Below are 12,602 nucleotides of genomic sequence, written 5' to 3' on the forward strand. Positions count from 1 at the left end.
AATTTAAAAATAAAATTATAATTATTATTTGGCATTTTGTCATAAAATTTTGTCTAGGTTTACAATTTTGATTACTGTTGTATCATTTTGGCCACAGACTAGATCTCAGTAAGACATTTTCAGTGTATCCAACATTGCTCACCCCAAATTTGCCTCTGGGTGATGTCAGTTTTGTTTGTTCCTGTAAAAAAACGGTTTCTAAATATGCTGAATGACCTTGTTTTATTTAAACAGACAAAACCCTGCCAAACATCTTTTCTGATGTTCAAACCATATTCATACCAACAGCTGAACCATATCAGTCCTGACATGGAACAAAAGAAAAGAATGCTTAAATTAAGACTTTTGTACTCACCTTACAGTTACTTGGTTATACTTTCCCCTATGTACTGTGTTAATATAAAGTTGGCAGTGGTATGACTTAGTATCCCTATAAGTCAACTGTAATCTTATGAACAGTGATCCAAGTAAGCAGCCTTCATCCAACTGCCAAAGCTTATGTATTTCACTCAATAAACATTTACAGTTTTTGCAGGTGAGAACAGCTTTGCGTGCATACGGGGGAAATATTATTATTAAGTCTGTTGCTGTAATACATTACATGGACCGATCAGTGGGTTCTAAATGTTGTTTAATGTGCATGGCCATTTGTATGCTCCAAAATCTATTGTGTCAAATATTATTCGAAATACTACTTTAGAGACAGACTTTTATGGAGATCATTTATGGAGCAGACTATAGTCAATGTGACATTACAATTTATATATAAAGTCTGTTTCCGGACTCATTTACTCAATTATCAGAAAACTACAAATTTAATATAAACACTAGAACCCATTAAAAGGATTTTTAGCACGCACTTTGGGGCTCAATGGAAGTCTATAAAACCAGTTACTGAAAAACGATAAACACAAACTAAGTACAGACATAATGCTTAGGAATACATTGTCAGCTGTGTTGTAAATATTATTCCTTCATAAAGAGCAGTGATGGTAAACCCACTCAGACAGAAGCCCAGAACAACAAACACATTTAACCAATAGTATTTAATGGTTTATGCAACTCTCTGCTAAGGCCCAATCTTTCCCCAATAGTTCTATTTGGTAAACCAGCCCCCATTTCATTTTGTTGGCCAAAAATAGATTCAAACATACCTAAATAAATATGTGTGTTTATGGTAACGGAGGGGGGGAGGGGTCAATCCAAAACAATAACAGTTCTAATTAAAGGCAACTTGAAAATAAAAACAAACAAGTTTTCTCCATTAAAGTAAAAAAAAAAGAAAAAAAGGATCATTTCTCAATTGCCTCCACTCGGTATCAAGTAACAACTCTAAAAACCATTCATTATAAAAACTGAGGTGGAATACTGCCACCAGCTGGAAGTTATAAGCTTTGGTCACAGGAGTTGGACGAGGAGATGTGAGCAAAGTGTAGAGGGGACAGTAGCTTCCCGCCCTCCTCGTCTCAAACTATCTGAGCCTGGATTTTAAGTAGAGCAGGGGATCCCAGAACTCCAAGTTGGATGACATAGTCCCATAGATACTTAGGGTTCAATACAATAACAGGCCAGACTGGTTAACATTTGAGTTTGGGGTGTTCAAATTACCTCAGACCAGAATAGCTCATGCACAAGTGTATGTGTGAGTGCATATGGATATGAGGCCTTCTGCAGTCCTTTCCATCTGGCCAAGCTGAAGCAGGTCTATACTTCTTTTTATTTTCTTTTTAGGCAGAAAAAAAAAATCCCAAACATTGAACCCCGCTTTTCACCAACACAGTGCCAAACCTTGCCCCTTGCTGTGTAAGTCATCCAGGGCTTTGACCCCCAGAACAATGCCACTCTTTTGAGAAGAGAAGACAAGACAGGCAGGGGTGGATAGACATGAGAGGGATGAGCGCCGACAACCCGTCCATGACTTCTCAGCCGCTCCTTGCCGTTGTCTGACCAGTTTCTGGGCTCTTCATGGCAAGGTGGAGTTATTGGGAGGAAGGGGGGAATGGCACGGTGTTGCCTTCACCCCATCCCACTCTTAAATGATTTAGTCAGTCAGTCAGTAAAGAAGCATGGGCTCAGTTTGAGGCGCTGCTGTTGGAGGAGCTAGATGTTGAGGCCACGGCCATCGCCGAGGTACCAGAGGAAGCCACAGACTTGCGGATGTGGGGCATGAGGAAGGGGTCGCTGGCCAGCTGGTGAACATCAATACGATCCTCCTTACGGTAAACTAGACAGCGCCTTATAAAGGCCTGGAGGGAGAATGAATGAGAGAGTAAAATTACTACAAAAGCACCTTTTTAGTGTTGGTAAAAAGACAAATTATTATTTATTTGTTTGTTTTTTTTTTACAAAAGAATTATAAGAAAAGAGAGGAGCCCGGTACCTTAGCTTCAGGTGTGACTACTGGTTTAGGGGGGAACTGCACTTCTGTTGCCTTCAATATGGTGTTTTCCTGCAGGATGTCCTGCTGGGACTGGTTGTGGCCAAATGGCTAGAGAGCAAAGCGGAGAAATAAATGCAGGTTTTAGAAGGCATTTGTGTGTCAGTGTCCCAAGTTCCAAAGTATAATTTGGAAATAAAGTTTTATTTCCTTACAACCAACAGACATAATTTTAGAACTCAATAATAGGTCACACAAGGCTTTTTGCAACTTTTTTGGTCTCCTACCTTCCGGCCATACAAGCACTGATAGAAAATTACTCCCACAGACCACACGTCCACCTTGTTGGAGATTTTGGGTGGTTCCTTCCCAACCACAAAGCACTCAGGTGGCAGGTACCTGAAGGAGATAAGTGGAGCCGCAGTAATAAGAGTCACTTTCAACAGGTACAATTCCAAAATACATTTGTAACCTTGACAAAAAAGTGTTATAGAGTATTTTCTTTTGCAGCTCTCAGCTATCCCTACATATGAAGTTGTGACATAACAGTGATATATAGTATGTGTGTACTAGGTAGCCATCCAGTCATGATGTCCACGTTTATTAAATTGTTTGTAGGTCAGTCATTCATCTTGCTTAGAAACCCTTTGGCTGTGCCCTTGTACAACAGCCAACATGGTAGAAGTTACACAACTATTAACCAAATTAAAACTCCAGTCCTGTACACCTGTGTAACACGACACTACCCCACCAATTTTGTGACAAACGCAATATGTGACACAGATCTGCATTGCACATCGATTTTGACAGGGGGTGTTTTTAAAGTCAGCAATGCATGAGGAATATCACAAAAGTGACAAATTACTTTACTGAAGATATTATACAGGTTAAATACAAAGGCACTATTAACAGTGCCTCTTAAAAATTTTCAGATATGTACTGCACTTTTTTTCCTCTTTATTTAATAAAGCCAAATTATTTGTATTGGCAGACTAGACAAAGCTAACTCATTTAATATGAGTTACATTCTTATGCTGCTGCATGGGAAATTTATTTGGCATGTAGATCTGCTACTGACACGTGTGATATCACTGATATCAGAGACAGTAACAATGCAGAACTTTGCAAAACATGCATGTAGGGATGTCAAACTCAGTGCTGTAGTCTTTTCCAAATCTTTTGATGCAGGACAGCCTATTTAGAAATAAAATTGAAGTTTAACGGTGTGGAGGTTGACAGCTAAATTTAGAGGAAGCTCACAAAATCTCACAAAAAGGGGCTGGTCCAGCAAGTCTGGGTTTTGTAGGTGATTAACTGATTGTGCTCCTAATACTGCATACTTAGCATTCTATTATTTTGTTTTTCCTTTTTTGTTAGCCCTCACAAAAAAGTTTTTTAGCTTTGGCCCCCAAGGGTCAAAATTAAGTGGTGCAAATAACACATTTTATATCCCAAATGATGACACCCCTGCAGCAGAGTTTAATTTTCCAGGGCAACTCTTACCAGTATGTCCCTGCTCCCTGTGACGTCAGCTCCATCCCATCTACCGAGTTGTAGCTGTCATCGTCCATGATCTTTGAGAGACCGAAGTCTGTGATCTTGATCTCCCCACAGGCAGTGCCGTTCACCAAAAGGATGTTACCTGAAGCAGATGAGGAAAAGAGCTAAACTAAACAAGTACATTACTCAATTCTAATCAATGCAAAAAAAAATTAGAGGCCAAACCATCTCAATCCCTGCTGGATATTCTAAACCACACTTAAACTCCCGTCTATACTTAGGGTTGCAAAGTTTAAACATTTTAAATTGCAATAGTCTTGTGCCAAAGAAATTGCTATTAGATTTTTGCAGTGTGAAGACGCACCAGGTTTAAGGTCGTAGTGGATAATAGGTGGTCTGATCTCATTGAGGTACTTGAGAGCATTAACAATCTGCATGATGATGGAGCGGCCCTCTTTCTCAGACATAAGCTTGTGCTGCTTCAGGTAGAAGTCCAGGTCATTGCCCTCGCAGTACTCCAGGACTGTGCAGAACCTGCTCCACAACAAGCAGGAAGTATTTCATCAAGTCCAAACAAAGTCGTGGCTCTACATACTGAGAAATATATGTTGAAGCTCAAAACTACTACAATCTGCATAAAGCTCCAGAAAGCTATGTATTCATCTCAAAAGGAAATTACTTACGAGTCAGTGTCAAGTGAAAAGTAGTCATACAGTTTAACTATTCGTGGGTGGTCCAGCTCTTTATGGATTCTATATTCTCTGCATGCATGTCTGAAACAAAGAATTGAAAACATTTAGACCATTCATTTTAAGTATGGATATTAGATAATGTACTATTGTGTTGCTATAAATTATATTAAAAACTCACTTATGATAATTTTCCTTTTTCTCATCCCTCCAGTTCTTGTTTAGCTGGTGGATTTTGACTGCAACATATCTTTGCTCTGTTAAGTCAAAAGCCTGGAAGATAAATGCCTCCTGTTAGTTTATTAGAAATAAAATTATTTTTGCTAGAGCAACACTTTTGCTTCATGTCATATAGCTGCCCTCATTTATCATTGATGATGTCAGCTTTGTGTCATGTAATTAAATACCCATCCTAAAATATTTTCCAAGTATGCCCTGCCCAGCAACTGTGGGATCAACAGAGCAGTGTCGTTACACAAGTATTTTAAAAATGCAAAATGATTGAGTTCTTTCTCTATCACTGTGGAAACAATGTCATTTTTAATTTATAGCTACAGATAAAGTGGCTCTTACCTTGTAAACTTCACTGAAACCTCCCCGTCCAAGTAAATGTAGAAGCAGGTATCGGTCATTAAGCGTAGGGTGATCTTTGAATCTACACAGGGTCAAAACAAAGCAGGTTCAACAGTTAAGAGCACTGGCATACATTAGTACAAACTAAAGTTACTTTCATGTTACCTGCTGAAGTGGCCAGAAATCGAATTTTATGTGATTCTGATTAGAGGCTGTAAATATATCAGCTCAATTTAGATACTTTCAAATGTGGTCCTAGTTGTTCTCATAAACAATGTCTGGCCCTGTTACTGGTGTCAGTACGATCAGACTGGAAATCATAAGTGTTTTCTTTTTTCTTTCTTTTAACACTTTACATTTCTGCATATGTAAATTATCCGTCACTATTTTCATCTCAAAGTATGTTAAAAAAGCAGCAACAGAGATTTGTCAGACATTAATTAAGAAAGCTTTGTATGAGACCAATTGGACAAAATATTTCATTAAGAGCAGTTTTTAATTAAATTGCACAAAAGTTGGCCAAAACAGACTTAAAAGAATATTGCAATATGTTATATTATTTTTCCAATAAAAATATAAACATTTTATTTTTACATAATATAAAACTTATGGCTGCCTGACCATTAGCAAACCCAACACTGTAAGACTTAAGTAGGCAAAACATCTTGCTGCTAATGCAATGGACCATGGGGCAAATTAATGTTTGAGGTGGTGGAAAACCTTTTATTTTAAACAGTCATGAATGTATTAAATGGTCATAATTCTCTACTAAAGATACCACTTTAAACCTATTAAACTACAAAAGTAAAAGTCAAAAGAATATCATACTGGGAATTGTCCTCATTGTGGATCCTCTTCAGCTCACGAATGTGCAGGTTCCGCACTCGCTCCAATCTCTCCAACTCTGCCTGGATCTCAGCCTCCTCCTTTAATAGACATAAAAGCAAAAGCTGAACTACTAGACGAAAAAAATTATCAAGAGAATGTTGGCACGAAAAACTACTAAAAAATTACATTAGGTTTTACCTTCTTAAGATGACCTAGTCTTAGCTTGAAGATTTCCTCTTGTTCGTGGTACTCTGCCTGTGATAACCTGTGAGAACAAAGAACCAAACTCTTAATTACAGCTTCAACCAAGTATGCAGGAGGAAATCATCTGGTATAAAAGAGATTATTAAATAAAAGCATCATACGCTTCACTCTCCGTCCCATTGGTCTTGCTTTTGCGTTTGTTTTGTTCCAAACTTAGAGGTGGAGTCTGGGCCATTGAGGGTGGCTTGCGTTTGGCTAGCAACTTCCTCTGCCTTTCAATGTCCTCCCGCTGGGAGTTGATCCTTTCTTGTTGTCTGGAAATAGATGATACATTGGTAAAACATACAGACCTATTAACATCTTTCTTTATCATGACATACAGTAAGCCTTCTGGCTATCTGGTTAAAGAACTGCTTTCGGCTCATCTATAAAAACAGGTTGGTATGTTAGGCAGATTGTCTTCATTAGTTAAAAATTAAAAATGAATATAAATAATTGATACAATATGTTGTTGAACAAACAACATAACCTTGATTACAAAATGGAGAAAAGGAAAAGCCTAAAGTTCTACATGAAGATCCTTACTTGATGAGGTTTTGGAAGGCATAACCATCTGTCCATTGTTCTGTGAAAGATGCTCCATGTCTCACTGTGGTGAAGTGACCCAGTCGAAGCCTGTCCTGCATGCTTTTGTCCCTGCATGCCATCTTCTCCTGTTTAGACTGAAGAGCACGGAAAAATGCAGGCGTCAAAGCTAAGGCGTATATTCTTTGTTCCTTAAATTAGGACTTCTAAAATTCATTAAAACAAGTCAAAAAGGTATTAGGTTTACATACTTTTTCGATCAGCAGCTTTTTAGACATGGTCACACACTTATTTAAACGTTCCTTGTATCGCTCCAGCATCCTTTGCTGCTCATCAATCTGTCTCCTCAGATCACAATTTGTCTGGAGCAGGACACACAAATAAGAAAAAATGATCAGGTAAAAGGAATTAAGTATTGTAATTTGTACAAATAGAATAAATGTGTCAGCTTTATCATGCTTGAGTACAACCCCATGAAAGACAACATGATATTAACAAAGCCCCAGAAAATGGCAAGCAGAGTAGTAGAAATGACATGTAATAAGATTAGTACCCGCAGCAAATCGTCTATTCGGCCTTCCTTCTTCTCCAGGTCTGAGTTCTTGTTGTTTTCCATTGCTGTTAGTTTCTCTATAGTAAGGTCAGACTACAAAGTACAGGGAGCACAAAAACAGTGATTATGTTAATGGTGCACCATTCAGTAACAATGACCAAAGTAGCACAACAGGTGAACTCACTTAACCATATCTTACAGTTAATGTTGATTCTTGCAATTTGTTGGTTTACATGGCAACTATGTAATAACTGCTTATTGAATTATAGTATAGTAAAATCAGATCATCACAGCTCCGACAACCTGTTAAGTACCTGTGTGGCTTTGTGGACCAAGTGAAGAGATGCAGGCTTCAGCGAACACGATGAGAGCTCAGTGTTGACTGAGCTGACAGAGGAAGGGCTTCCTTGCTGCACCTTTGAGGCAAGTAGATTAATACATTAAAAACTTTGCACATACAGTAGGTGCCTATCTTCACATTAAAAATCTTGTCTAGAGCTGCAGCTGCCAGTGAGTCCATTTTGACAAAAGAAATGAAAATAATACCCATCAAGTATTGACACTCTAAAGCATCAGAACCATATAAACTAAGTCAAAATAAATAAAAACAGATACAAGAACTTGGAGTTTACGGTTTAGTTTTATGTGAGTTCACAAAAAAAGAACCCAAACTAGTGTTCAACAGGTTATTAACTAACTGACTGTGTGTGTGTGTGTGTGTGTGTGTGTGTGTGTGTGTGTGTGTGTGTGTGTGTGTGTGTGTGTTTGCATTGCAAACATTTTCATCTATAACAATGTATTTCTTTGCTCCAAAATATTCCTGTTAACCATTCCTTCATTTAAATTTTGGCCAGTGAAGATAGATTTAAATGAGGTAGAGCGGTCCTCCACCTATTTCACAGTTGTTGGTTTGATCCCGAGCTCCTCTGGTCACATCTCAAAGTGTCCTGTATGTCAGTGTGATTGTGAGTGCGTATGATTGAATGAGAAGCACTCTAAAGCCCTTTGAGTGCCAATAAGCGCTACATAAGTGCAGACCATTTACCATCTATATACATTAATTTCTGTTGATATTGTACTGGGTTTACATACCATATAATATTATTCCAAAATGTAAGAAAACTTCAATTATAGATGTTAATAACACGTGCAAAAGAGAGAATGGCAGGAAAAAGTGTTAAGACAAAGAGAAAAAAAAAAAAAGACACAACAAAGAGCAAACATGCTCACCGTGACAGGGGGGTTGGAGAGTGAGTGCTGTGGGGAAGAGCGGACCACTGGTGGAATTCCCCTGGCAGGGCTGGTACCAGGACCACTACCTCCCGCAAACTGACACCCACGTAAAGAGAGGGAAGAAGAGCAAAGCACTTCAATGAAAAGACCAAGATGACTAAAACAAGATGGTTAAAAAAAAATGGAAGCATGAAATGTTATGCACCCAGTACTGAAGCGTTGTAGAGGGCACAGAGGACATTTAGTCTAATCAACACACACACACAAAAAAAACATTTTACTGACACTCACCTCAAAATAATCACTAATTTTATGCCCCCTTGCTCCTGCTTTACCTAGAAAAAAAAGGCAGAGACTTTAGAGAAAGGCTGCAATTTGTGATTTGTGATGGGAAGAACATAGCATTGGGACAATCTTACCTTGGCTGCTGTCAAAGTGGTCTGCTTTCCGTTTTCTTACTCTCTGGTCATTTGCCTTTTTCTCAGGAGTCTGCCCGGAAAATTGTGTTAACCAGCAGCATACACATTAAGGTTACCCTGATATTTTTAAAATATCCTTTTAAAAAGTAAAAGACACTAACCTCTAGCTCTTTGTCACTGAGTGAGCCCACGCTACATAGACTCTGATTGGATGACTCATTTTGACTCTGGCCCGAGCCCTGTTAAAATGAGGTGTAAAAAATTTAAATAAATAAAACACAAAGAACAGAGAACAATAAAATGGAAAAAAGGATAAAAAAGGAAAATGTATGTACACAAATAATTCCATCTTCAAAATCAATGTACACGTACTTGTATACAGTGTGCATGCAAAGGATTAGAAAACACAGTAAAATGGGTAATAGACTGAGGGAAGGGATGCGGCTCTTTGGATAAATGGAGTCGCCATTAACTTCCCACTGAATCTAGACTTGCATCAGTCCAAATGCTGGTTCCCTAGGTGATGTCTGTCAATCAACTGAATCACATCAGAATTCAGCAGGCACTGTCCAATCAGGGAGAGCTATTTAGTGATTCAGTGCACACTAGAGCTCTCTCACTGAACCCTCCTAAAATGGCTGAACATTAGGCATGCTGCTAGGGATGTATTCTTCCCTCTGCCTGTCACCTCTAGATAATACCATCCATTTTTCCTTTACTTTACCATTGTCTTAACTGTTCTTTTCTTATGTCTCGTGAGAAAACCAGTGAAAGTTGCAGGAGTTGATCTAATAAATTACACCTAGTCCACCCCCCCCTCCCCTCCCCTCCCCTCCCAAACTAAAAAAAAAATCTTGGCTGTTTGATCAGGCTTGTTCAAAGGGAAATCCATAATCAGATAATTTCAGTAGCCCCTTTCTGTTCCATTACCAAAAAGGTGTCTAGCTTTTGTCCTCAAAGGATAACAATTTTCCTTCCTTTTATACCAAATCAGTGATGACAGAAAGAGAGAGCAGCAGTGCCACGGGGCTTATTCAAGGTCAAGAATAATAACTACTAAAATACAAAATCTAAGCTCTATGATGCTGAATGGCCACCAACCCACTGTTTCATAGTTCTTGCTGAGTGTGTCAGCAAGGGCTATCTCACTTTCACCTTACAAACATAGTATCTCTTGTTATACAGGGTGGCTGTGGCATCATGCCTTAAAGAGCCGCCATTTTCTCTGCAGCAGCAGCCATGCCATGCTCTGGGCTCAGCTCTGCCTATGGCTGGCACAGGGCCCACTCCTGGCACTGACTCTCGCTCCCTAACTGTTCCAAGATCACCTTCCATGAAGACAGTTCCATTTATGTAGCAAGCGAGAGGGGAGTAGGCTAAATGCTGCCTCCACTCACACCTGGTGAAGAACTATTTCTGCATTCCTCCTTTATCTTCTCTTCTTCTCCCCCTACTACCCTTGTCCCGTCTGTGGCCTTTTTGGCAGGCATCACCACTTGCACATACAGCCACTGCATCATGAGCCAGGGAGAGATGCCATATCATACCAGCCAAAAAACACAGACACAGCTCAACCTTCTCCAGAGACAGACAAAGAAAGTGAGAGGGGCCAAGCTTGTCCAGGCCAAACAGCAGAATGATACTGAAGCACAGTGAGACAAAGAAAGGAAAAGATTCACCAAAATATGTAATCAAGAAAATCTGTGATTATAAGCACTTTGACAGGAGAGAGTTCCCATGCTCCACCTCCGCAACATCTGCTGGAACACAAACCTTAGCCACGCCAACCCCTGTGAAGCGAGCCTCCAACAGCTCCTGCCGTCGGGGGTCCAGACTATGCAGTTCTTCCATCATGACTGCAGAGAGAAGAGAACAGATCAAGAAAGGCATTATAAGGTCTTGTATATTCAAATAGCAGCGACAGATCAATGTTTTAAAAGGCATCAGTTGTGATGAGTCATGCCTGTTTTTAGCTATATGGATGTGGAAAATTCCTGTTCTGAGTCATCAATAAACATGACAATGTTTCCCATTATCATGTGTGCTTAGCAAGCACTAGGCATACACCTTGACTAGTGAGCAAAACGCACCATCTAGTCCTAGGCCCAACACAGATAATAGATACTCATCAAAGACATATGCCAGATGTGTATAGTCATGGTGCCTGAATGATTATAACATCATGTGATAACGCCCTTGCATTATATGCCTAAGTTGTATGGCGCTAGAGTTATGAAAGGTCACTAATGGAGAGCCTGCCAAGTATACTCAGCAATGGAAAAAGGCCACAATAGACAATGAGTACCCAGCCTGCTAGCTTGTGCAAAGGTTAACGTTTAAGTTACACGCCCAACATTGACTGCTTATATGTGGCTTGCATACATCATATGAATAATGTAACATACAGCGTCTGTGTATAGTCAGGGCTTTATTGTTCTTTTTTCATGAAAATCATATTTGATATGGTTATTGAGTTTGCCGGCCCAGCTTACCATAATAACCCCGGAATAACGATTTGAAACATTATCAGTAAATGGTAAGCGAAGTAACGTTACCTAGCTAACGCCGCATACAAGAGCTAACAAGCTATCGCTTAGCATTGACTTGTAAGCGCTAATGGTTAATGCTAGCTAGACCTCATTTTGTCAAGGAACGTGCACAAATTGGGCAAATGTTTATTAGTGTGAGCCAAATCATCGTTATCCCATTAGATGGCGACTTAAAAAAAACTGAAACACAAATACTGTACAACGGTTAATTATTTTACCCCCCCCAAAAAAAATTAAAAAGCACACGATAGCTAGTATGAGGTAGCCAACATGCTAGCGTCTGTCAAAAAGAAGCATCTTCTCAGCTAGTGTTGTCAGATGCTCGTGCCACGACGCCTTGATTTACTGAGACAAGAGACCTGTCCAGATATGTTCTTTTGTTCATCAACCTAACGAGATACTTACTGTAAGTTAATATTTTTTCTGTCCTCCGGAGGGGCTGTTGTTAGCGCTGAAGTCGTCTCCGTTGTTTCCCTGGTGCTCGACAAACCCTCCCAGGCTAGGCCGCATCCACAGCCGCGTCCCTCGCGTGTTGGCTGTAAACGATCAAGACACAGAAGCGCGGTGTAGATTAAGGTAGATGACGGAGGATTCCCTCGGAGGCCTCGACAACTCCGGGTATCCCAAACCCGCCTTTCTGTACTCCTTAGGCGGGGATCCCCATCACATCCTTCTCCCAGAGGACCATACCGTGCCTATGTTGGGTATCTTCCTTGTACACAATGGCGATCCTCAGGATTCTGCGTTTTTCACCAGGTATAGAGGATGTCTGTAAGCTAGTGTTAGTTACCCCCTATCTTTTTCTCCCCCGGTGGTGGGATGAATTTCGGATCCTGAATTCCAGCTCGATCAAAACAAAGTTCGGCTTCAGTCGCCTTTCTCGCCGCAGGGCTGAAACCACTCTGTTTCGGAAGTTGCGTTGTTGCAATCCGTTTCAGGAGAATCCGGATCGATTTGGTTCGGTTCTACGGTTTTGCAATGTAAACAATAATCAGTAAAATCTCATATTTTCTCGTGAGATTATTGAAGTATTTTCACCTTCGTTCAGTCCTCGCCTGCCCCAAATCTCGTCTGGACCAATTGCAAATCCCT

General features: G+C 39.9%; 1 protein-coding gene across 2 annotated transcripts; it reads right to left on the bottom strand.

The window, feature by feature from the left end:
* Positions 1-203: 203 nt before the first annotated feature.
* On the bottom strand, positions 204-12,602 carry tlk2 (tousled-like kinase 2). Of its 2 annotated transcripts, XM_067477938.1 has the most exons (21): positions 11,916-12,602; positions 10,735-10,817; positions 9,123-9,200; positions 8,962-9,031; positions 8,834-8,877; positions 8,540-8,638; positions 7,624-7,725; positions 7,310-7,402; positions 7,008-7,118; positions 6,757-6,893; positions 6,333-6,485; positions 6,166-6,232; positions 5,968-6,065; positions 5,140-5,221; positions 4,748-4,839; positions 4,561-4,650; positions 4,242-4,411; positions 3,881-4,019; positions 2,665-2,776; positions 2,381-2,488; positions 204-2,246 (listed from the first exon to the last, which is right to left on the bottom strand). In XM_067477938.1, the coding sequence occupies exons 2-21, from the start codon at positions 10,813-10,815 to the stop codon at positions 2,073-2,075; spliced, it is 2,100 nt and encodes a 699-aa protein (XP_067334039.1). In that variant the 5' UTR covers positions 10,816-10,817; positions 11,916-12,602; the 3' UTR covers positions 204-2,072. The 2 variants fall into 2 exon arrangements, with proteins under 2 accessions (XP_067334039.1, XP_067334040.1); XM_067477939.1 differs by lacking the exon at positions 8,540-8,638.

Source organism: Channa argus, chromosome 15 (assembly GCF_033026475.1).
Source record: "Channa argus isolate prfri chromosome 15, Channa argus male v1.0, whole genome shotgun sequence".
NCBI lineage: Eukaryota > Metazoa > Chordata > Actinopteri > Anabantiformes > Channidae > Channa > Channa argus.